The sequence below is a fragment of the Brienomyrus brachyistius genome, chromosome 19, assembly GCF_023856365.1.
Source record: "Brienomyrus brachyistius isolate T26 chromosome 19, BBRACH_0.4, whole genome shotgun sequence".
NCBI lineage: Eukaryota > Metazoa > Chordata > Actinopteri > Osteoglossiformes > Mormyridae > Brienomyrus > Brienomyrus brachyistius.
In genome coordinates this window covers 21,263,666-21,287,479 of record NC_064551.1, presented here as the reverse complement: position 1 = coordinate 21,287,479, position 23,814 = coordinate 21,263,666, and the positions used below count along the sequence as shown (strand labels likewise).

The following is a 23,814-nucleotide window of genomic DNA, read 5'->3' as shown; positions in this document are numbered from 1 at the left end:
CTTGAGATGTATGGTCTGCCTCACACCTATGTCACTTTTGACAACGTAAATAAATGCGAATAATCGCATAGTTGCCAAACCTGAGGCAGCAAGTTAAGCTTTGCACCCACTAGGCAACTAGCCCTAGCAATAATGTTAAAGGAATCTAGTCTGAGGAAATCGATTCCTGCACTTACAGTTATTTAATCTGCCGACTTGGCCATCCGCAAACAGGCAGATGTTTGTGATTTGGGTCTCGGGGAGTGAGGGACGCGGATGACAAGGAATGGGGCCCCGATTTCCCCCAGCGAGTGCTGGGAGGGAGGGATGCTGGGTCGCTGCCTCGTTCATTTTCAAGAACCAGTGAAACCTGTCCTGCGGGGGGCACAGACAGTCTCAATGCCCCCCACCCCACCATCTATTTCTTGGCAGAGGATTGCAACCCCACCCCCCCCCAAAAAAAAGAAAAACTCCAACCCAGCTGAAGTTAGGCTTCTGGGCCACATGGGGTGTGCACAGACACAATGGAAAGGAAAGGGGGCGGAGCAATGGCTTCTCTTTAATGATCACATGATCAGCTTTGTCACCACGCCATAGACGGGCTCCGGGTAGGAAAGGGAGGAAGGGCCGGCCCACAGCTCTGCAAGCACTTTCAACGGCAGAGAGCAGCTGAAACCAACAGGGGGCGGACGGGGGTGGGGTGCTGTGTGTGTGTGGGGGGGGGGGACCCCCACTAATGGCATGTATGTCAGTCGGGCAGTTGAAAAGCTGCAGTAGGTGGCTGCTCCCCTCAGAAGCCGAGCCTGTTGCCCGCCGCTGCACAAGCTCACCGTTAACCCCCTGCCCTGTACGCCACAAAGCGGAGCCTGACGTGAGCGAGGACGACAAGGAAGAGCACGTCGCTGGCAGCAGCCATCCTTAGCAGAGAGCCTTAATTAATACTTCGCATTTTTTTCTTCTTTTTTTACTGACTGTTGGGAGGAAGAAACTTTTATTTATCAATGCTGGGGACAATAACTCTCACAGGTAAGAGATGGTTTGATGGCACTGGTTTGATAGCACTGGCTTGCGCTTGTTGCCGGAACAAGGAGACGCTAAAGTTTAGCGAGCAGATGTTTGCTGTGATTATCATGTCCACTGTAAGTCTGGCATAAGCTTCATATATGGTTACTAAGTAGTTTAAAGACCAGGCGAGTTGTAGCCCTAAAACCGCAGCCGGTATGAAGCAGCTGAGGACCTCGGTGGCTTCAGGGTGTGGTTTACAGAAATGCTTTACAGCTCCTCTCCTGTACATCCCTGCTGCTTCTCTCTTTCTCTGCAGCCCCTTTGACTTATCAATGCAGTTTCTCAGGGTGACTTAAGGTACCTTTTTAATAGTTTTAAGACTATTCTTCTAAGGCTTTAAGACCATGGAAAAGCCACTAAACTTCGCATCCCTGCGGAATGTATCATTAGAAGAGAATATCTTTTTTTGTCATTGTGCATTTACAGCCTTTACAATAACTGGTGTTTCTTCTACAAATGCCAAATATATATAAAAACAATAATTATTTAAACAGTGAAATTAAATGGGTCACTGCATGCTAGATGCAGTGCAATCTAGATGTGATATTTAGCAATGCAGTAACCCATTTTATTTCACTTTTTAAATTTCAAGTCATTATTAAGTCATTGCCGCCACTCAGATGACAATACAAGCCTGTGTAAGTGCTGAAATGTGGAGCGCGCTGTTACACAGTGAGAGACGCACGCGTCTTAAACCTGCTCATCGAAGTTAGGGCCCCACCCTGACGAAGGATGATGTTTAACATACTTTTTTTTTTTTTACTGCCATCTTAAATCAGCCCTTAATGATGACAGCATTTAAAGAACATGTTTGGTCTGCTTCGTCTCTGGGGAGCTGCCCGCTTGCCAGTTGGCGAGTGCAGTGCTGAACGTGTAATTGATTGTGAAATAACGACGTAATCGTTGCTCTCGTGCAGGCTGAATCGGGGAGCCGGCGTGCAGGGGGTGGGGAGGCTCTGATTGTGGGTGTGTTTATAAGCAGCTAATGCCAAGCCTGTGTTTGCATTCATTCATAATTATCTAACTGTATAAACAGGCAAAATGGAAGCCCCATATGGTAATGAAATTAAAACGTTTTTCTGTAAATAAGTTTAGAGTGATGACACGTCTCAGGGCCACACCTGACTGAGCAGACCTGCCCAAGTGGGGCCCTTCGGTACAGCCAGAGGCAAACGCAACGGCATCGAGCTCTGGGGGCCTCTCCCACATGCCCTGCTATTGTGGCGGGTTTCTGGAACCTCTTCTTACTCCTCGCCCAATTAGCATGTTCGCTCTGTCGCCCGTCCCGTTCAGTCCTCGCTCGTGTCCGCAGCTGTTGCCCGCAGTTGTACTAACGTCAGGGCAGGAATTCCTCCCTAATGAAACTGCTGTAATTTCCCTCATAATAAATATCAACTCCGCGGTCCATAAAGCAGCAAGTTAATGACCCCCTAACTTTTTAGAGTTACCATCCGGGTCAAAGCCCCCCCCTTTTCTCTTCAAAGTGCTGTTTGCTTGTTTTATAGTCTGGCTTCTTTAGTTTGTGTTCGGCTGTTTGCCTATCAATGGCCTGGCATAACAAAGTAACAACTATCTTAATAATGGCAAGTATGTGTAAGAGTGACTGGGGCTTGCAAGGGGGGGCTTGAGGGGCGGGGTCCTGTCTTGGTTACACACGGGCGTCTAGTAGATGCCTGTGGGAAGGGGGCTGCCTTATAGCCATTACTGCAGGCACTTATAAGTGTCTTATAAGTTTGTTTTTTTTTTATCATGGTTTGCAGTAAACGGGTCGTTGGACAGCTGTGGTCCACCTCTAGTTCTGATACTTATGGTAGGACTTGAGGACTGACTAGGCCAAGAAAGAGCACACAGAACAACTGTGTCTGTGTTGTGGGGGTGCGGGCGTGAGGACAAGGGTGTCTGCAGCTGTGATGTAGGGGTCTGTGACGGGGATTCATTACAGAATGCCAGTGGTCCTCGTAAGGTTCAGCCCTCCAGTTTGTTTATCCACAGAGCTTACAGCTCTGTGCCTTAATTGTTAGTTTGCCTGGATGTTTTGCTGAGGCTTAACCATCCGTCTGTGCCTTGTCAGTTAAACCACTGAGCTGCTTTCTGAGAATAATTCGAAAGGATCTAAAGACAAGAAACACCCGCACCATGTGACCAGGGTACCCAATCCCTATTAGCCTTAGCTGGTTAACTAAGGCTAAATAGCCGATCTGGAAGTTTTAGCGAGTTTTAGCGAGAAGAAAACCAAACACTTATTTGTGTAATTTGTGTCTATTAATGTTGGGATAGGCTATGAATGTTCAGATTATAAATTTAGACAAATAGTTAAACTATGAAACCAGAGCCCTCTAATCAGCTGTAGTACTAGAAAATGCTTTGACTTATAGGTGTGAGACTTAAAGATTTCAGGAATTACACTGTTTGTACATCACTCAGTGAATTCAATTATAAATTAAATACACATTTTTTTGCTGTTTGCACAGATCTCAGATCAGTATATTCTTGATAAGAAATGTTTTATTCTGGTTGCTTTTTTGTTAAGGCTGAGGAATTTTAAGTGCAGTATGGTGAGTGGCATTTTGCAAAATAACACAAATGGCCCAGTAGGGTTAAATACTACACAAAGGGGAAATGGTGAATATGGTTAGGTGTTAATTATGTGGCTATAGCCTCATAGTCAGTCGAGTGCTAGACCATTTTGCGAATTGGTAATTGGTCGGAGATTAAGGATGTGTAAAGTGATATTCGGAGAATGAGTAATTGTGGAATTCTTGGCATTTGTAAGTTTGGGCGGGCGGGGGGAGTCAGAGGTAGGGGTGGGGGGCTGGTCGCCGTGGGAATTCAGATAGAGACCCAGATGTGAGTGTTTCCTTGTTCTGTGGGATGAGGGGTGGGGGGCACAAGGCCTGACAGTGCAACCTACAAACCCCACTGTCAATCGTCACACCCTTCAGCCTCACTCAGAACACTGTTTTACTAGATCAGACTGAATAATAATCAGATTAATCAGACTGATTTTGTTTGCGGCATGAATGTTAGCTATAACCATATACGGGCATGCCTATGGCTTAAGGCATTATTGCCATGCATCTCTTACATATACTATGAGTGGCGCTGTTTTGACTTTTACTCCTTACTTACAGCTCTTTATTATGTGTTTTTGACGCCTTTCTGATATACGACCAGCATAAATGTAACAGAGAAGCATAAGCGTAATGGTCACGTTCCTGTTCTCAGGACTTTCTGATACGCAACCAGCAGAAAGGTAGTGGAGATGCATACTGTGTCATAGTCACAGAGCTGTTGTCAGGGTCCGATGGGTTTTTGCCTAGAGTTCTGCTTGGTATGAAATCAGCTTGTGTGCCTGCATGTGCACCAGTGGGTCAGAAGCTGCATGTGGGAATATGGCCTCCAAGTGGAAAAAGCAAACATGAAATAGTGCAGCTTCGGCTCATGAAAATTTTAGCAGCTCAAGACTTCTTCTGAGTATAGCAGAGCACAGTTCCTGTAGCCCCTTCAGGTACCTTTCCTGCTAGCCAGACACAAATGGCTCCATTGCGCATTCAGACTAAAGAGAAAAAAAAGAAAATATAACTAACCATCAAATTAATACGCTTAGTAATGAAGTACGGAAGATCAAAGAGTAAACTACATAGTATGACTTGTGATGTTGTGCATTGGGACAAAAAAAAAATCTAATCAATACTTCCATTATTTCATTAAAAAAAATTAATGCAGCTTTGAATGTAACTGGTCAATCTCTTTCTTTTTTTCTGCTGCAGTTGGTCAGGCGGACGCCGAGACTGAGAAGGAGGATGCACCGGAAAAGATGGAGGAGCTCAAAGGGGAGGCAGATCCACAGGTAGAGGTAATGAAGCAGGAGAAGGAATCGGCTGGAACAGATGAGCTGACCTCAGTGGACAAGGTAGGAGAAGAGGAGAAGCCAAGTGAAACGAATGAGGTGGGATTCAAGAAGATCTTCCGATTTGTTGGGTTCAAGGTCACACTGAAAAAAGACAAGAATGAGAAGAATGAGCCCGTGCAGCTGCTGACGGTAAAAAAGGAGGAAGGTGAGGCCAGTGCTTCTGATGTTGCTGAGGAGGCTGCTACCGAGGAACCTGAAGAGAAGGGTCTCATTGAAGCTTCCAAGGAGAACGGTGTTGTTGAGGAAGATAAGAAGGAAGGTGCTGAGGAGGAATCCACTGAGAATGGCGCTACTGAAGAAATCAAGCCAGAGGAGAGGAAGGAGACACCTGAGGAGCCTCAAGCTGAGGAAGTGGGAGCTGAATCTCCCACAGCCGAGGAGACCACAGAGAAATTAACCACAGATACTGAGGAGCAGGCTGCTGAAACAGAGGAACCCACCGAGGAGGTTACTTCTGAGAAAGAGAGCGACGCTCCAACTGAGTCCCAGACCAGCCCTGCAGCCCATGAAACACAGTCCCCACTGAAGAGATTCTTTACACAAGGGATCTTCTCCAATTTGCGGAAGAAGACAAGTTTCAAAAAGACCAAAGAAGAGGAGCTCCAGAAGGAAGTGGCCATCAAAGAGGAAATTAAGGAGATGGCCGAGGAAACAACCGAATCCCCAAAAGAAGGAGAGGAAACAAATGAGGAGACAATGGCTGAAGCTCAACAGAAAGAGTCGGCCAGCGCAGAGGAAAGCAAGGCCGAACTCCTTCCAGAAGTCCCAGATGATGTGGTGGAACAAAAAGAGGATGAGATCAAAGGTGAGACTAATGCGGAAGCTGAATCTCCTCAGACCACCCTGGAAGAGGTTGCAGAATCTCTGCCAACTGAAGGCGCTGCTGATGTCACATCTACAGAGGCAAAGGCTGAAAGTTCTGCTGAAGGACAGGAAAATCAGGAGGAGGCCCCTTCGGCAGAAGTCCCCGCTGCAATCACAACGGAAGCAGAACTCCTATCTTCCCAAGAAAAAAACAAGGCCCAGGGAAGCCCGTTGAAAAAACTGCTCACGGGGTCCGGATTAAAGAAACTTTCCTCCAAAAAACAGAAAGTAAAGAAAGAAGCTGAGGCCAAGCTGACAGAATCTGGGGAGCATGTTTCTGACCAGCTTCAGTCATCCTGTGAATCTGCCGAAGGACAGAAGGGAGAAAGCTCTCCATCCTCCCCAGAGGAGTCAGTGGAGCACGTCATTGGGGAGCCTGGACAAACAGAAATGGCTCTTGAAAATGAAGGTGAAGGAGATAAGAAAAAAGACGGCATTCTTCCATGGGCCTCGTTCAAGAAGTTGGTGACGCCAAAAAAACGTGTAAAAAAGTCATCGGACAGCGAAGATGATGCTCCCGAAAAGCCCAAGTCTGCGACATTGTCCTCCACAGACAGTGCTGTCTTTGTTGAAAAGCAAGAAGAGCCAAAACCTGCTGAGGAGGAGCAGAAGACCGAACCCTGCACCGAAGAACCAAAAAGGAAGATGGATACATCTGTATCTTGGGAAGCTTTGATTTGCGTTGGATCTTCCAAAAAGAGGGCCAGAAAAACCTCTGACTCAGATGACGACACTCCGAGAATCGAGGAAGAACAGCCAAAAACTGCAGAAGCACTGCTTGGAAGTTCTCAAGAGGCAGATCAGGAAAATTTGGCATCTTCCCCTGAACAGGCTGGGAGTCCATCAGAAGGAGATGGGGTCTCAACGTGGGAGTCACTGAAAAGGTTTGTTACCCCACGTCGCAAAGTGAAGGTAGAGGACAAGGCTGAGGAGGCCACTGCTGGTACCACCTCTGAGCAAATACCCTCAGACAGTGAAATTCCCAAGGAGGAATCCTCCTTCTCACTTAAGAAGCTGATCCCTGGGCGAAGGAAAAAGAAGTCAGATGGAAAGCAAGAGCAGGTCTCTTCCGACGAGGCGGGGAAATCTTTGGGTTCAGCCGAGGAGGACTCTGACACGCCTGCCGTGGTTCCGTTATCAGAATATGACTCTGAACAAGTTGAGCAAGATAATATTGCTTCAAAGGACACTGTAGCAGCTACAGAAATGCCAGTCAGCACTACTGAGGCTGAAGAATCAAAACAAGAGACCACAGTCCCAGAATCTGAGGCAGAGAAACCCATCGATGCCGTGCCAATCACTGGACCTCAGGTCAAATCTGTGGCTGATGCTGAAGAACGACTACCATCCTGGATATCGCCAACAGCTGTGGCGGACATCCAAGAAACAACAGAATGCATAATTAAACAGCCACTAAGTGACATACCAGAAGAAGGGGACACCATAGCCACGCCCAAATCCATTGCCGAGGAAGCTTCCCATGATGACACCATAGCCGAAGACATTGTGGAGTTGACTTCCGAGGTCACGACAGCCGTAGAACAGGTGCCTGAAGTATCCTTCACAGAAGAAACGACAGAAATGGTTTCAGCAGTGTCCAGACTCACAGAATCCCCTGGTACATCTGGAGACACGACTCCAGTGCAGGCCGAATGTGGTATGGATAAGACAGAAGCCATACTGCTAGAAGCAGTACAGACTATAACCCACACAGAAAATGTCCAGTCCTTGACGATGACAGACTTACAACAGGAGTCTGTTGCTGTTTCAGTTACCCCACAAGTTTTGGAGTCTGCCACGAATGAGGAGGCCGTCATTCTGCAGCTGCATGCAAAATCTGAAGCTGCTGCAATCTGCACAGGCCTCGACTCTCAAGAAATTGAGTCTGCTGAGGAGAAGCCACTGCAGGCGTCCGTGGAGAGCATCACTGAAGTCGGCGAGGCTGTATCCACAGAAGTGGCCGTTGAGGAGAAAGCGGAGAAATCTGAAGTAGCGACGGCCAGAGAAGATTGTGTGTTTGTGGCTAAAGTCCAGGAGCTCAAAATAGAGGCAAGAGAACCAAAGCCATTGTCTGATGTAGAGGAGACTGCACAACGGGTGGAAGTGCAGGTAGAAACTGTCAAGGGGATTCAAGACACTGAAGTTTTATTAATGGGGGAGGTTAAACATATGTCAGATCACGAACATGCAGATATGTTGCAAGAACCGAAACCCGTTAAGGTAGCTGTGGTCAATTTAGTACAGGGCGCATCTGAAGTTCTTGAGGAACCAGTAGTAGCAGAAAACACATCCAAAACTGAGACAGAAGGCCCACTAGATACAACAATAGAAGAATCTCTCAGTTCCCATATCGCCCACATCACAGAAGTCTCTCTTGTGAAGGCTGATGCACTGCAGGAAATTGAAGCCATTAAGGAGGATGTTGCTGAGACGGAGGTTACTCCACTGGAAGTAGTGAACCAGTGTGTGATACAGGAAGTGACTGTTTCAATGCCGGAGCCCCCTACTGCTGAAATTTCAGATATCAAGGAGGCTTCCATTGCTGTGGTAGCACCAACAGCTGAACTGTTAGCCTCTAACGAGACAACCTGTGTCATTGAACCACTGTCTGAGTCCGTTCCTTCAGAGATGGCAGAGGTTAAAGATGTGGTGGCGCTGGAAAGTGATCATGAGGTCCAGGTTAGTGTGACGGGCACAGAAATCCTAATTGTGGAAGCAGCTCTTGGAGCAGCGACAGACTCAGTTCCAACCAGCATCGGTTCTACAGCTGAAGATGTCCGTGTGAAAGAAGAGGAACTAAAGGAAATGCTGGCAGAGCAGATTCAGGAAGCAGAAACTGTAAAAGAGGACAGCACAGCTGTTGCTGAGGCGGTCATCCAGAGTGTCGACTTGAAAATGGAGCAGGTAAAGGATGCAGGAATTACTGCTGAGGACAGTGATGCTGTAAGTCAGGTGGTGACCCAGAAGGTGGACCTGGAAGTGATGCAAACAGAGCAGAAAAAGGAAGCGGAACATGTCGAAGTGGATGGTACATCTGATGCCGAGGTGGTCAGCAAGAATGCATTGGATGACCTGTCAAAGCAAGAAAGTGAATCAGGGATCACTGAACAAGAGGAGGAGGGGAAGAAAATGGTGCTAAAAGCGGAGAGAGAGGCATCAGGTGAGAAAGAGGTCAAAGGAGAAACGGAGGAACCCAAAGAGCCTGTTCTCCCTGAGACGGTCCAAGAAGCTGTTCAAGTGGAAACAATCAAAGTTAGTCAATCTGAAGCCACAGAAAGCTCTGCAGTCCTAGCGGAGATTCATCATGAAGATATTATCGTCAAGCCTTCAGAGGAAAACATACAGGAAACAGATGTGACAGCTCAAGAAAATGAGACACAAACTCAAGAGGAACAAGCGGAGGTCAAACAAGAAGGTCTGGCAACCCAAGAAGCTGTAAAAGGAAAAGATGAGGCTATGCTAGAGAGTCAAGAGGAAGCCGCTGCTGTCATAGAGGAGAAAAAAAGCGAATATGAAGCTCATGAAGTAGAGGCAGAATCACAGGAGCAAAGCAGGGTAGCAGATATAACAGGTCAGGATGACCGAGTGTCAGAGACTGTCCTACAGAAGGAAGTACAGCATGAAGATGTGCAAGTCCCCACCACAGTCGAAGCAGAAATAACGGGGCAGACAGTGGTGGAGCCCATCGATAAAGAAGAGGAGAAACAAGCAGAAGAGGATCTGAATCAGGGTGCCGCTGAGTTGAGGGCAAAGGACGACGCAGTTCCTGTTGTCAGTCAGGATTCAGAGACAGCAGTTCCTGTTGTCAGTCAGGATGCAGAGACGGCAGTTCCTGTTGTCAGTCAGGATGCAGAGACGGCAGTTCCTGTTGTCAGTCAGGATGCAGAGACGGCAGTTCCCAAGAAGTGTGTGGAAGATCATGGCGATGGGACGGTGAGTGGAGAGCTAGAATCACAAGAAGCCCCTGCTGAGGATGGTATGGCCACAGAGACAGGCGATCCCAAGGCAAGTGATACAGAAACCGAGGCGAAGGCCCAGAATGTGTCCACGGGATGTCCGTCGGCCACAGATGCCGATTCTGTGGCGACCAAGAAGACCATGGGACAAACGGCCATCAGCGGTGTCTTGGAGGTCACCGGAGCAGTGATCCTGGAGAAGGCAAGCGAGCTGCAGCCTGTGTCGTCGGAGCAGACTGCCACGTCATGAAATAGTAAGGGGCTGATCCCGTATTATGTTTAGAAATATACTTTTAAACTTCTAAATTTTGGTTCACACTGTTGGATTTTGTTGTGCTATTTGCTGCAACGTTATGCATCTGCACTTCCATCCAGTCTCCGAGGGCTCCCGTTAAGCATCAATGGTCCCTTATTAGATGGACCTAGCAGGCCGGCCAGATGAAAAGGTTTTTGTCCAAGGCACAGGTATTTAAGGGCTCCAGGATTTCAAAGAGGGAATTTGGTGCTCAGCCACGTCTTTGTAGTCAGTGCTGATGGAGAAAACGTGAGGGCAGGTGAAGTCGTGCCAAAAGACTGATCGTCCCTCCTCTGCCTCTGGCGTCTGCGCTCAGCCATTTAGACCTTGCGAGGAGGTGGTCAGAGGCAAGGACAAGCAGGGAGAGATGCACTGTGTTACCTTCAGCAGTCTGGTGAAGGGGGGGGGGCGCTTTTTTTGTACTGTGCTGCACAGAAAAGCTTAGAGCTTGCTTGCAAGAGAGAACTGTGCAGGCAGTGGGCGGGGGTGGTGCTGTGTTTGTAAACACAGGGGGGAATAAAGACGCTGGACCTGTCTGCAGTGACGCATACAGGGTAGGGGAGGGGGCCGCTGATGCGTGTTTGACGAATGCGAATGCAGCACTGCAGCAGACGGGCGGATGCGCAGGACTGGCCGGTCTGCGCCTGTGCGTCTCTCCTCTCCCTGCTGGGGGGTGGAGGCATGAGTCAGCAGTCTGTCCTTGATCGTTGCAGTGAGGCCCGAGCTCTCACACATACGGATGTCACCTGGGCGCCAGGCGCGGCGTGTGTTTCCAGTGGAACTCTGCACATGCTTGGTTGCATCTTTCGCTGTGACGCACAACAACACGCACAGCCTCTGAACAGACTTGCTGATGTTTACCTGTTTTTTTCTTCTTCTTTTGCACCCCCTTGCCCACTTCCCCCGTCTCTCGGTAGGCCGGCCCGGAGGAGCGATTCCCTGCGAGAGAGGAGGGTCCGAAGGGGAACCGCGAGCCGGTTCTGGAGATACGCACTCACGCCGCGCCAGCAACTGAGCGAGTGACACCCCCGCCCACACACACACAGCTGCTCCGTCTCCCTGCCTGTTTGCTCGCTCAGGGGGCTCCACCAATAGCTCTACTCACAGCCCTACGCAGTTCCACCCCGGTCCAGCCTGATGCTTTTCTCGGCTAGTGAACAAATATGATGTATACCTGCTGTGACACCCCCCTTCCCAAAATCCCACCCAATTCTGCTGCCTCGTCTGCTTGAGTTGCTACAACTGTCCCGTGAAGAGAGTCGTGAAAGACGTATGTATGTTTCCAGAGCTGGGGGGGGGGCACTTTCTTGTATATTGTATTTATATCTGAACTAAGCTGACACTCCCACCTTCGTTTTTGTATTTATATTATTTTGACAATGATTCTCAAAGCTCTCCTGCTGCTTTATGAGCATAAAGGTATTTTTTGTTTTCCCACTGAGGCTTCATGGTACAGACATGCGCGTTCCAATAACTTGTTTTTGAAACACAAAAAAAACCCAAAAAAACAAAAAACAAACCCTGAGACCAATGTGAAAGGAGCACCACCTCTGAGCGGCAGCATTCCGCGGTAACAGTGTGGACCGTGTGCATGAACTGTTCTGTGAACGTCAGCAGCTTCTCTCTGGCATCTTCTGATCCATCCAGTCTGCTGTAGGTTCGCCCTGCTACTGAAATGCTAGTGCCTGCTCTCCGTAAAGTAGTACGTCAAATTCGGAGAGTGTTTATTTCCTTGCCAATAGTGCAACACGGTAGAAAATGTAGAATATAGAAAAAAAAAATCGTTATTCTTGCTATAAAGATTTTAATGTACACCATCCTCTTTAAAGGTTTTTTTTTTAAATAAAAAAATAATTAAAAAATTAATAAATCCATGTAGATATCCGTGCACATCAGGGGACTTGGAAGTGTAGCTTTAGCATTGTTTCAATAATGTGAAGGGGTATGTTTAAAGATTAAGCTTAGTGAGTGAGACACTGAAAACACTGCGTTGCTGAAAAATGTAGCGGACCGAATTGTAACTGTATGGATGTACAGATCACGTTGATGTCTGCGGTTTGGGCCCATGTATGGTGAACACTGCACTCCAGTCTGCAGGTGAGCCTAGGCGTTTTATTTGGGGGGATTACAGATGTTATTACCACGTAGCTGGATGATCGATTTCAAAGCAGCGTTGTCTATATTGGGCTTGCAAGTTTTGTGTCACACTGGAAATGTGTGGTGCTTTTGTGCCCCCTAATGGCGACATATCAGAAACATCTTGCTGCAGGGCTTTAGACAGGATAGCGCATAGTCATAGGATTCATTAAAGGATGGACGTTAAGAATCTGTTCATACCTTGCACAGGTAACTGTCTCGTGCCACGCAATTGAGGTTAGAAGCTCAAAGGCGATCCCAAATACACTCCTCCCACGTCACAGGCTGCATTTTTGACAAAGAGTCATCGATTACAAACCACAGGGTTTGGAGCTCGTAAGCGAATCAAACTGTTATGTCATGGGTTTCGGGAGGTAGCATGGAACTAAAACATAGCGCCTGGCTGAGCTTTTGTATGAGGACGAAGACAGACGATGCCGTTAGCAGGCTGAACAAAGACAGCGGGGAGCGCCATCTCTGTGCTAGTTATTGTTCTGGTCGCGGATTTAATAAAAGTCTTAGCACGGAGAACACTGTGCACACTGTGCACAGCACCCCACACCGAAACAGAACGATGCCGTCATTAGTTTTCTAACTGTTCAGCTAGGCGAGCTGGCCCCGGTCGACCCGAAAGCCGCAGCGACCCACTCCACCCTCCTCTCCACCCAGCGCCCCCTCGCATTCGACTTCTGACGTTCCTCACGCCACTCTGAGCTTTTTGTAACAAAATTAAATGTGAACCTGGTAACCTTTGTACAAACTGTATACCTCTATACCTTAAATCACATTGTAATAACATCGAGTAACTCTTAAACGTGATATATAACAAGCATGAAATTAAATCCTGTCTTTTATATTTACATGCTGTTAATATGAATATGAAAATCATGTCTAAAACTTCCTTCCAATAAACTTAGCCTTACAGAACAGTGCCCTTGGCACAGAGTGCATTGTGGTGCATGGCATGACCATCCCTTCCAAGTGGGCATCGCCCATGTTTTCGAACCCTTACATTAGTACATGTATACGGCGAACTCACTGAAAGTCACCAGGGAATGGAAGGCTGGACCCTAATACAAGATTTCTGTACAATATGCCTGGACACATAGGATGCATCCCAAAGCACGCATGTGTATCCCGGGCTCAGTAAAATCCCATCTCCCCCGAAACCTTCCACTAAGCTGTCATGACAAATCCGGAGTCTGATTCTTCACCATCATACCCCACCCCAAAGCACCCTCTACCATGCGTTAGGATAAAAGCCAGTAGCTGGACAATCAATAAATGACCCCACCACCACCCCCACATTTCTGTAGTATACAAGGACTCATCATTTCTCATTTTTAAAAAATTTATTGACTTTTCCATTCTTCACAATGGAAACAAAGGAGACGGCGCACATTCCTGAGATCACAGACCGCGGCGGGCGTCCTGACTGCTTTCAGACTTCGGGTCAGAGTGCTGGTGACTCGCCCTGCCTGACCTGTGCGTATCAAAGACTCTGAAAAGAAAATTACAAATGTTGCATAAATAAGTTCAGGGAAAAAAAAAAAAAAAAAAAAAAACGAAATTCCTGCCCATGAAAAACAATTTGTCTGGTCACACACAGACATAAGGCTCATTTTCACTCCCCTGAACCAACAGATATGGTAAGAAACGTTACACAAGCTGGGTAGCATATTAAAATAAAAACAATCAGTAGTATCAATTAAACAATGCCTTCACACAGAGTTCTTACATTAAATAAATATACGTTCCTTCGAGGCGACATGAAAAACTGTCTGATTTCTCAGTGCTCATCGATTCCATTGTCAGGAGCTCATACTGGGTCACGGTTAGGCAGCCAGCCACGTAAACCCACTGCAGATTAGCAAAGACGGCCACCTCCACCTTCGCCTGCTCCCACAACTGCCTACGACCAGACTTGCTAGGTGAAAAGCTGGTTATTGGGCAGATCAGTAGGTAAGTACAGTGTTTTTCCAAAAACCCGGCCAATGAGGGCACTTCTCCATTCCACTACCTTTGTAACAAGAGGGCTCTGCTCGCGTGACTCCGTTTGCCACAGTTTTAGTGCGTAAATGGGGGACAGTCACTCTCGCCAGCGGAAACCTGCATGCGGTGGGACTGAACACTACGGCACATAAAACGCTATCTGACAGCGGTAAGGATGCACTAATATTTGTTCGTCATGAACACGCGGGTGTTGAATTTAAAAAATAAAATTACACAAAACATCTATTCTATTAGACAACCATATTTCTACATAAAAGCAATATACAACTTCAGCAATATAAAATATATCTGGTAAATATAGTACTGTATATAAAATTAGGAAGGTATATCAAAAAAATATATGGGCATCGGGAACTGGAGCATATGATCAGAGGGTAAGTTGGCAAGAAGCACAACACAGTACAAGCTCATGGTACAAAATGTGTGCTTTCAGATCATCCTTTAAAAAATAATAATAAATAAAACGATGTAACAGGGCTTCCAGAAAGACTGATCGGACGCGGCAGCGGCCGAAGACAAACGTCCTGCGATTGGCGCAGTCATCAGAATGCTTGTTGGCACGGGGGCCTGTGCGGAAGGAACAGGAAGTTGGGCTCGTGATCAGGTTGACTTCCTCCATCAACATGGCTGCTCGCCTCCACAAATGGCGTTTGCAGTGACTGCCGGCTATTGAGAGGCATGGGCTGTTTTGTTTGTTTTAAGCTCTGCTGTCAGGAATGAAAACGATTATTCCAAAATGCATCTCGATAAAACTCTACAAACTCAATGTAAAAATTACCCAGGTTTAAAATGACCGTATTTAACCAGTGTATACATAACAGTAGTCATCTTACTCTGAAAATACACTGTTAAACAAGGGGTACAATGACCTAGAAAACGATTTCTCTTATAAATTGTCTTTCCACTGCAGTGTTACTATTCTAGTGCAGATCATCATTAATGTCCTAACCCACCCTCTCCCCCAAAAAAATCCCTATAACCCAACAAGATGGGCGAGGCACAACATACACTCAGCATCTCTATCCTGTTCCCCCCTAATATACAGCAGAGAGCAATACGTTAATATATGATCGTGTCAGTGTCACGACCCGTTACAGGAGGCGATTGGATTTTTGTTCTGTCACAGTAGGGTCTCGGTTTCAAGCAAATGGGTTCGAGTTTTAGTAGTGATGACTAATACGTTCAAATACAGATGAACCACCAGCTGAAATGGCAACTCCACCGTGCTTTTTGGTAATATTCTGCAGCAATATTTGTTGGTAAATAGCTCATAGGCAATAACCAAAAAGGTGCTCTTCAGCCATGTGTATTCAAATCAATGTTTATGAAGCGTTCGGTATAAATTAAGGTATTGAGCATGTGCCTGCAATTTTTCTTTCTGGCTCTAGGGGGCGCACATAAAAAAAAAAAAAAAAAACTTCCTACAAGAAAAATGTTTTCAGCTGAAAAGGCCCTTTGCTGAAAGTCGTATTTAATCTACATTTTAGTGGAAGTACTGACCATGTTTCGCTTCAAAAAAAACCCAACAAAAAACAGGTTTACTCTGTTTGGCTTGTTCTACTCAACTAAGATCTCCTCGGTTTTGATGGCAGTTATGAGGGACGCGGTGTTAGAAGAGTCGGAACCTTCGTCTTTGGGCAGCTCTTCGCCCGGCATGCCACCGGGGCTGTCCAGTACAGGGAAGCCCTGGGTGCTCTGGGAGAAGCAGAGGTGTTTGATGACCTCGTTGGGGCTGGAAAACGTAGTCTCGCACACGTTACACTTGTACGGCCTGCCGGCGGCCAGGAAGAGTGCCTCTGGCTGGCCGTTCTCCTCGGCGCAGGGCTCGGCGCCCTGCCGGTCCTGGCTGAAGCAGACATGGCGCGCGGCCTGGTTGGCGCGGCAGAAACTCTTCCCACATGCGCTGCACTTGTATGGCTTGCCGGTGTGGATATACATGTGCTCCCTCCAGTGGCTCTTCTGGATGAACTTGCGGCCGCATGTGTTGCATTCGTAGCGACGCCGCTTCACCTCGCGGTCCAGCCCGCCGCTCTCTAGGTTGTCGATGTCAGCGATGTCTGAAGGGGGGGGCGTCTCAGCCTGGGGCTGGCCCATCTCGGTGATGGGCTGGGGGAGCTCAAGTAGGGGCTGGGGCGAGCCCAGAGTGGGCTGGGGCGGCTGCTCGCCGTCACTGGCAGGGTCGCGCCCGGTATCCTCCACCTCGATTGGCGGAGGTGCCATCGCCGTGGGTACCGAGGGCGGGGCATGCAGCAGCAGGTGCTCCCTGAGGCTGCAGCGCTGCGTGAAGCGAGAACCGCACAGGTGGCACGTGTAGTGCTTGCGGAAATGGGCGCCCCTCTTCATGATGCTGGGCTTCACATGCAGGATGGCATTGGTGGCTGCCACCGTGGGAACGGTCGCCGTGGTGACAGCAGCAGGCATCTCCTGGTCAAGATCGTCCCTGGGGGACCCGTAGGCGCTGATGCCGGCCTCTGGAACCACCGTGCCCTTCCCGTCCGCCAGGAGCTCCGGGTCAAAGGGTGAGGGCGGCCCGCTCCGTGAGGACAGCCGGCCAGCCTGCTGCTCCGAGATCTGGATGCCGTAGAGGGAAGCGGCCAGTGGCAGCGGATGCTCGGTGTGGGCAAAGGATGCCTGGCTGGGCTCCTGCAGCAGCGGGTAGGCGTGCAGGAACTTGACGCCCTGCTCCAAGCGTGCCGGGTCGATGAGCTGCGGGGCCAGCTTGCCGGTGTACATCAGGTTGAGGAGGTAGCTGAAGATGTCGGGCTGGATGTCTGCCGGCTTCAGCCGCACACAGTCACTATGAAAGGCCAGAATCAATCACAGCTTCACAATGCACTTCTCTGGCTAAATCCCTTTCCAGCCCACGTATAAGGATTATCAACAAGCAATCCAAACATTACGTTTTAAAATTCATCTTTCGTTTGCATTTATATTTGTTCACACTCACTCACACGTTCATGAATCCACCCCCTTCAACAAAGCAACACCCAGCCGTGCCCCCTGGGTAGAAGTGGCCATTGGCGTTACCTGTCCTGGTGGATGAAGAGCATCCTGAAGTAGTTGGAGAAGGCAGCCAGCACGGCTTTGTGTGCTTTGAAGAACACATCTCCGATGGCCACGGTGCAGTCGCACAGGAAACCGAACTCCCTCTGAGCATTGAGCTGCTGCAGGAGGATAAGACCATGGTTGGCCAGCTCCATTCTTCAACCTGTTACATGGAGAGAGATCGAGATAAGGCTGCTTCCTGTCACGCTCAGGGCCAGAGCTCAGCGACCCCCCACCCACCAAGGCGACACACAAGGGGAAGTAAGCAGCCCTCAACCTACTAGAGAAGCGAAGCTCACTATTCCAGGTCTCCTTGTGCTCCCTCCCAGCATGCTCCTGCGAGCACGACGCACACTCACCCGGCGGAGCGCATGGATAACGCGGGTAATCATGCTCTGTCAGAAGTATGGCTAAGAAGCACGCTGCATTTAAAAGGGCTGGCTTGTGCTACTCAGAGCCAGAGCTGTTGGGTGTTTTAAAGCACATCAATAAGTCTTATTTACAGCACAGCAAATCACGACGTGGGCACAGACTGAAGTGGAGACTGAACTTGATTCAGCTTATCAACAAGAAGCAGCTCTTAACTAGGGTTTGAAGATATAATGCTGTTTGCTGCAGCCGAGCTCATTTGCAGGACGTGGGTGTGAGGTTTACCCTGGATCCTGCATGACTTCACAGCTTATTAGGCCACCCAGTCTACTCCCCTCCCCGTCCTCCCAGTGCTGCACGAAGTGTGAGAACTGAAACATGGAGAACTGAGCACGAAACAGCCCGTGCTCCCCAGGGCGCGTGAGACCATGCGGCTGGCGCATGCATGTGGCGAGAGCACGCAAGTCACACAACGCTCACTGGGAACTTGGGGTGGGGGGGCGTTTGTAAGCAAAGGGCTATATAACCAGAGACCCACAGACACTGATCAGGACGGTGAAAGATGCACGTATGGCCATTTACCAGCTTAATTTAGCAGTAATACTTATAGTTCAAAACTACGCATAAACCGTAGTCTGTTAAACAAAATCTGTCAACAATTCAAAAGCTAACAAAGTATCACTTGACAGAAAAAAAAAATTTACAATAAGGACATGATGTTCATCAATACTTCTATGACAGACACTTCAGTAATTTACCACACCAAGAACATACTGTCACAAATTCATAGAGAAATATGGACTAGCTCTGTAAGCTAGTCAAACGCAGAAATCTGTCAAACACAGACCAACAATGACTGTTTACACACACACACACACACACACACACACACACACGTTTTTATTCATATCTTTGTGGGGACCATCCATTCATTTCAACAGGAAAATCCCTGATCACAACAATGATGACCTTAACCCCCACCCAGCCCGAACCTTAACCCCCACCCAGCCCGAACCTTAACCCCCACCCAGCCCGAACCTTAACCCCCACCCAGCCCGAACCTTAACCATAAGTAGCCAAACAAAACACAAGTCTCTTTGACATATTTAGTTTTTTGATTGCAGTCACAGATATTTTTTAGAAAATCGAGTTCCTCCTTGTGGGGACTCAAAAAATGGTCCCTACTTCATCAAAACAACAGGTTTTAACCCATTGTGAGGACATTTAATCTCCGGAATGTAATACATAAATGACCCATACAGACACCTATTGGAGTCATCACTGCCATTGCTATTCTGGGGATTTTACATCCAATAAATACTAATCAGATAAACTTAAGTTATGAGAGAAAGACAGAAGGCACAGGGAACATACATCTAACCTATATGCAGATCACAGGATACCTTACAAGAGCGTTTCACCATGTCATCTTCACAAGGTGCGTGTTTATCTAAAACATTCATGTGCAATTTGGGAGGTGGCTGATTAGAAATGACCCAGAACTGCCAAAAAATACCATGCGTGTTCCCCGTATCGTTTATAACAGACATCAGAGACAGGAGGATCTCTCGAAGCTCGGCTGGCGTACACATTCCCGAGAGTAAACTGTGGTAGGCGCAGAGGGGTAAGACGAAAACTATGTAACAAAAACACACCGCGCCTGATTGAAATCCGCCATGAACCACCACTCCAAGACTGTCCATGTTAGCAAGGAAAGGCACCACACAGAAACCATACCGGTACACAGCATAAACCCACCCCGAGTCCCTCCGGGAAATCCCTAGACATCTGTATTTTGGGGATTTAACAACGGGTTAAAACAACAAGGACTGCAGAAAGCCAAATTAAGACGTCTCTTGAGCTTCCTGCCACCAACTTCAACTCCTCTCTTTGTTTTCAAAGCCCAGCATATTTCGCAACGTGTTTTGTTAACCTAAATTGATATCGGACGAAAGCCCGTAATATATTGTAACTTTTACCCCCCCTCCACTCCTAGGTCATACAAATCAATATTATTCGTTCCCGATTTTTACATTTCAAAACAAGATTAATGGGGCTGTGCGGAAATATGCCCGAAACATACGGATCTGCTTAAAATGTAGATTCCAGAGCATGTCACTGGTTATTCTGGGAAAAAGCCATGTCTTGAGGGGCCAAGAAGGCGGAATCCAGCAGTGAAGGAAGAGGCAGGAATTGGGAAAGGGGAAGGGGGTGAGCTGATGTATAACCCCACCGGGGTTGGGATTCACATTGCCATCCAAGGGTCACCTCTCCCGAGAGGGGAGGAATGTATCTTTCTAAAAACTTTTGAGAAGCTGTGCACTCTTGCTGTTTATTATTCCCATTCAGGGTTAGGGTTTGCTTATTCCGCCATGTTCAATCTCCCCCCCCCCTCCCCCTTTCCGCAAGCAAGCTGTGGAGCCCAGCACAGGACAGGACAAGGGTCAAGATCAGGTCAGTTACATAGGTAGGTGGCTAGGTAGAGCTTCCTGGTCCCCATGGTTGGACAGAGTGGTCACATTACACATCAGAAGCATCAGGTCCACATGTCAAGCTCTGACCCCACGGCTGCCATGGCAACCATGCGACTGTCGGCCTTGCCCTGAAGCCTGGACACCGCTTACAGAAGTTGGAGTTAAGCGCAAAACACAAGCCCTAGGTGGCTGCCCATTGACAACGGGGATATCGAAGAAAGGACTAAGGTCTAGCAATGGCATTGCAAGTAGGACTGTAGCAAACCAGTATTATGATTAATGCTAATACACTTCCCCTGTATCAATACAAAAGGTCATATAACTACATGCATCATTAACACAAATATAAAACAGTGACAGGCAGCTGGGAAGTGCCTGAGAACAGCTTACCATGGTACAGACGGCGGACTCCATGCGTAACTTTATTACAAAGGACGGGGTCTGTTACTCCAAGTTTTATTAAGTCGACAGGCAAGAATGAATCCAAGAACAAAACCACCAGACAAAAAGATCACAATTTAAATTTAAACTCAAAACAAGGGCTGGCCTCTCCCATACATATTTTTTCACAGGTTTTGCGGTTCACAACAGTTTTTTTTTTTTTTATTTATTTGGTGGCATGGCAACTCAGTGGGTAGCAGTGTTGACTCACACCTCTGGGGTCGGGGGTTTGAATTCCACGTCCGCTCTGCGTGTGTGTGTGTGTGTGTGTGGAGTTTGCATGTTCTCCCCGGGTCATGTGGTTTCCTCCCACAGTCCAAAGATAAGCAGTTAAATGGCACTTCTGAATTCCCTGTATGGTGTGTGTGTGTGTGTATCATGCAATAGACTGGCATCCCATCTGGGGTGTATCTCTGTATTGTGCCCTCTGCTGCCTGGCATAGGTTCAAGACCCCCTGCTAATAGCCCAGCCGGAATATGCAGTCAGATGAGGAATGGTCATACAACTTTTTTAAGTAAACAAAAATTTTAAGCAGATCACCGCAAAACGTAACATGACACCACGGTGATTGTTCTAAAGTAACTCATAAATAATTTAACAAACCACAATGTGGACACACGGCTGAGCTGCTGTCATGCATCTTTTCGGTCGCATGCAACTGGCAATGAGCTGGTGCCTTTCTCTGCGCGCTGTGAAACCAGCCGTTACACAGAAGTGGGAGCCTGCTCTTAACAGAAAGTGCTAGTTTTGCAGGAAAGGGGACATAAACGAAGTGGAAAAGGAGTGTATGCATATGTATATTTACGTGTGTGTGTGTATTCGCGTGTGTGTAAGAAAGGCCCGCCCCCAGCGGAGACACGTGGGTCAGACAGCTCTCCCGCAGAGTAAAACCACTTCCGCAGTGCGCTTGCCTCACAAACAAAAAATAAACCGACCGAGAACCGACACATGCACGCTTTCGCTCAGGCTTGCTCGCTCGCTCGCTCTCTCTCTACCACCCCCCCTCCCTCCCCCCTCTCTCTCCCCCCCACCAACAGCCCCTACCCCCAGCCACCACCACCCCCCCGCTTCCCCACGGCACAAACTGTCCGACGCTTTCCCGGTTACGGGTCCGCTTCGCGTCGCTGAGCCCCTTCACCGGCGGAGCGGGCGAGCGGTTCCCAGGCTTCCCAGCCGTCACTCTCAGCCCGACGGCCGGGAAGGCGGCAGCGCGGAGCCGGACGGACTGGAGCCCCCGCGCGGAACGGACACACGCGCGCACACACGCGTGCACGCACGCAGGGGGAAGGGTGGTCACCGAATGTATTTTTAAACTTCAAAGTGGCTGAAACGCTACAAGCTCGTTTCAAACAAAACAAAGATACGGACGGTGGCGGCTATGAGAGCGCGGCGGCGGCGGACGCCTCACCTCTTGCGCTCTTCTTCGGCGTGTCGCTGTTTGTTACCGGGGACTTGTCCGCTGGGCTCGCAGCTGCTCTGTTCCTCTGAACGCAGCATTGGCGGCGATGGTCGTCGGTGTTTTCCGGTCGCGTTACGTTACGATCACATGACTGTCTAAATCACTTAAAAAACAGCAGTTGTAGAGCCCACTGTCCCGGACCCTTCTCGAGCTCGCCTGCCTTTCTCTCCTAATCTGACTCGCGTTTGCTGCTGTTTTAGGGGTGCCACCATGAGAATAGTTACCCGGCACATACTTAATGTAGCCAAAGGTCAATATCGGCTGCGATTCAGTCGTTTGATTTATTTAATCCAAGTGATCGGGCATGTAATATAACTAGACCGATTTGGGAAGAAAAACAGCCGCGGGTCAGAGCGCAGCCCACCCCCATAAAAAGGGGTTCACGTAGGCTTGTATAATTTACCCGGTTAGTTGTAAACAAGCTAAATACAAGCTGCACGGTGGCGTTAAGATAAAGCGCATTTAAGCATATTCATGATATGCAATTATGCATGTATTTATTTGTGCATACATTTTTGCCGACCGAATTATAATGCTAAACAATGTGTTTCATTTAAACTTTACGTAATTTCGAGATATTAATTGGGAGGACGTATCACATGTTGAAACCCACCTGGTTTGACAAGATGTTTAATCATAAAAGCAGACTATGTATGTGTATATCGACTATATTTGTGTGGTTTCCGATTTAGTCAGAAATGTGTCTTCACTTTAGTTCATCTGAACACCACATTTTCACATGGGAATTTTCCCGTGATCAAGTGAAAATATACAAGTGTAAATTACAACGAAATCCCAATGCTGAAACAGTTTTGTTTTCGAAGCAGTTCAGCTACATAAAGGTGTTTCGTGCGTGTAAACGTCTACCGTAAATGTTGAAAAGCTTCTTGTGGTCTATAATTTCACATTTAGAATAAAGGAAGTTCTCGTTTAACGGACCGACGCACCAAACCTCTAATTTCTTGCGCAGCGCCAGCGTACAATTTTTACTAAATGATCTACTTAATAGAAGAGAATAACCTAATAAATCGAGATGATAAAATCTACCAAGAATCCGACCAATCGGTAAGTGAAACGTAGCTATGTTGCACGAAACGATAGTTGAATTCATAAAGGACCAGTTGTTAAGATGTTAGTGGGTATTAATATTTGAGCAATACAGCGCACATTTAATCGCACATGAATACCCACTCTGCGCCTCAGCTGCATTGGTGACTTGGGTGCATGCACGCTGACATGTGCGAGGAGCTCCGAGCCCCGGCGCCGATCTGTTCTCCCTCCCCTCTCAGCCTTGCATTTCGCCCGGCGCCGTTGTTTGCGGAGAAAACAGTGTGGGCACATTATAGCGCCGTTTCCCGACATTTGAATATTTATATAGTTATTTAAACGCATGTAAAAAATAAAAAATACCAAGCCAAGTAAGCCGCTTATGTCTTTAAGTTACCGTTAAAATATATAAAACCAGTTTTAAGTATTTAGATGTAATACTTTAAATCGTATTCGCTGTTTTAACTAGTTTTATTTAGCAAATAAAAGTCGATTCAAGTCACCCTACCGTTCGTCTGATAATAAGACCTACAACGCCTAACCTCGGCCAGAAGACCTCAGTGGAAAATGAAGGCCCAGGACACTGCGAAAACTTGATCCAACCGGTATCTTCATAGATATTATTTTAACATCAAGACTAGATAATGGAGATAAGGTCTACTGTTTTTAACTGGAATTTCATACAGAGTTACCGATTCTGATACTGTAACGTGCGTGTACGAGATTTTTTTTTATTTTTATAAATAGCATAGCTAAA

The 23,814-nt window shown here is 47.6% G+C and overlaps 2 protein-coding genes across 5 annotated transcripts in view; one reads left to right on the top strand and one right to left on the bottom strand.

The window, feature by feature from the left end:
- akap12b (A kinase (PRKA) anchor protein 12b) overlaps nt 1-13,135 on the top strand; it is a 40,532-nt gene extending 27,397 nt beyond the window's left edge. For 2 of the 3 annotated variants that reach the window (XM_048985775.1, XM_048985774.1), the window contains exons 3-4: nt 4,815-10,031; nt 10,990-13,135. In XM_048985775.1, the coding sequence (XP_048841732.1) occupies nt 4,815-10,027 (5,213 nt within the window). In that variant the 3' untranslated portion in view covers nt 10,028-10,031; nt 10,990-13,135. Of the gene's footprint in view, nt 1-687; nt 1,006-4,814; nt 10,032-10,989 lie in introns of those variants that run through there. The other variant, XM_048985777.1, reaches the window with a different exon arrangement.
- Nucleotides 13,136-13,541: 406 nt separating this feature from the next.
- LOC125714797 (zinc finger and BTB domain-containing protein 2-like) lies at nt 13,542-22,401 on the bottom strand. 2 transcript variants are annotated; one of them, XM_048985778.1, is made up of 3 exons: nt 21,960-22,401; nt 17,249-17,429; nt 13,542-17,018 (listed from the first exon to the last, which is right to left on the bottom strand). In XM_048985778.1, the coding sequence occupies exons 2-3, from the start codon at nt 17,419-17,421 to the stop codon at nt 15,779-15,781; spliced, it is 1,413 nt and encodes a 470-aa protein (XP_048841735.1). In that variant the 5' UTR covers nt 17,422-17,429; nt 21,960-22,401; the 3' UTR covers nt 13,542-15,778. The 2 variants fall into 2 exon arrangements, with proteins under 2 accessions (XP_048841735.1, XP_048841736.1); XM_048985779.1 differs by lacking the exon at nt 21,960-22,401 and adding an exon at nt 20,500-21,537.
- Nucleotides 22,402-23,814: the final 1,413 nt, after the last annotated feature.

What these genes read in the sequence shown, in the direction of transcription:
- LOC125714797 (XM_048985778.1), bottom strand. Translation starts at nt 17,421, where the DNA reads ATGGAGCTGGCCAACCATGGTCTTATCCTCCTGCAGCAGCTCAATGCT. An exon ending in CTCTTCATCCACCAGGACAG is followed by an intron (nt 17,019 to 17,248) that starts GTAACGCCAATG and finishes GGCCTTTCATAG; the next exon opens with TGACTGTGTGCGGCTGAAGC.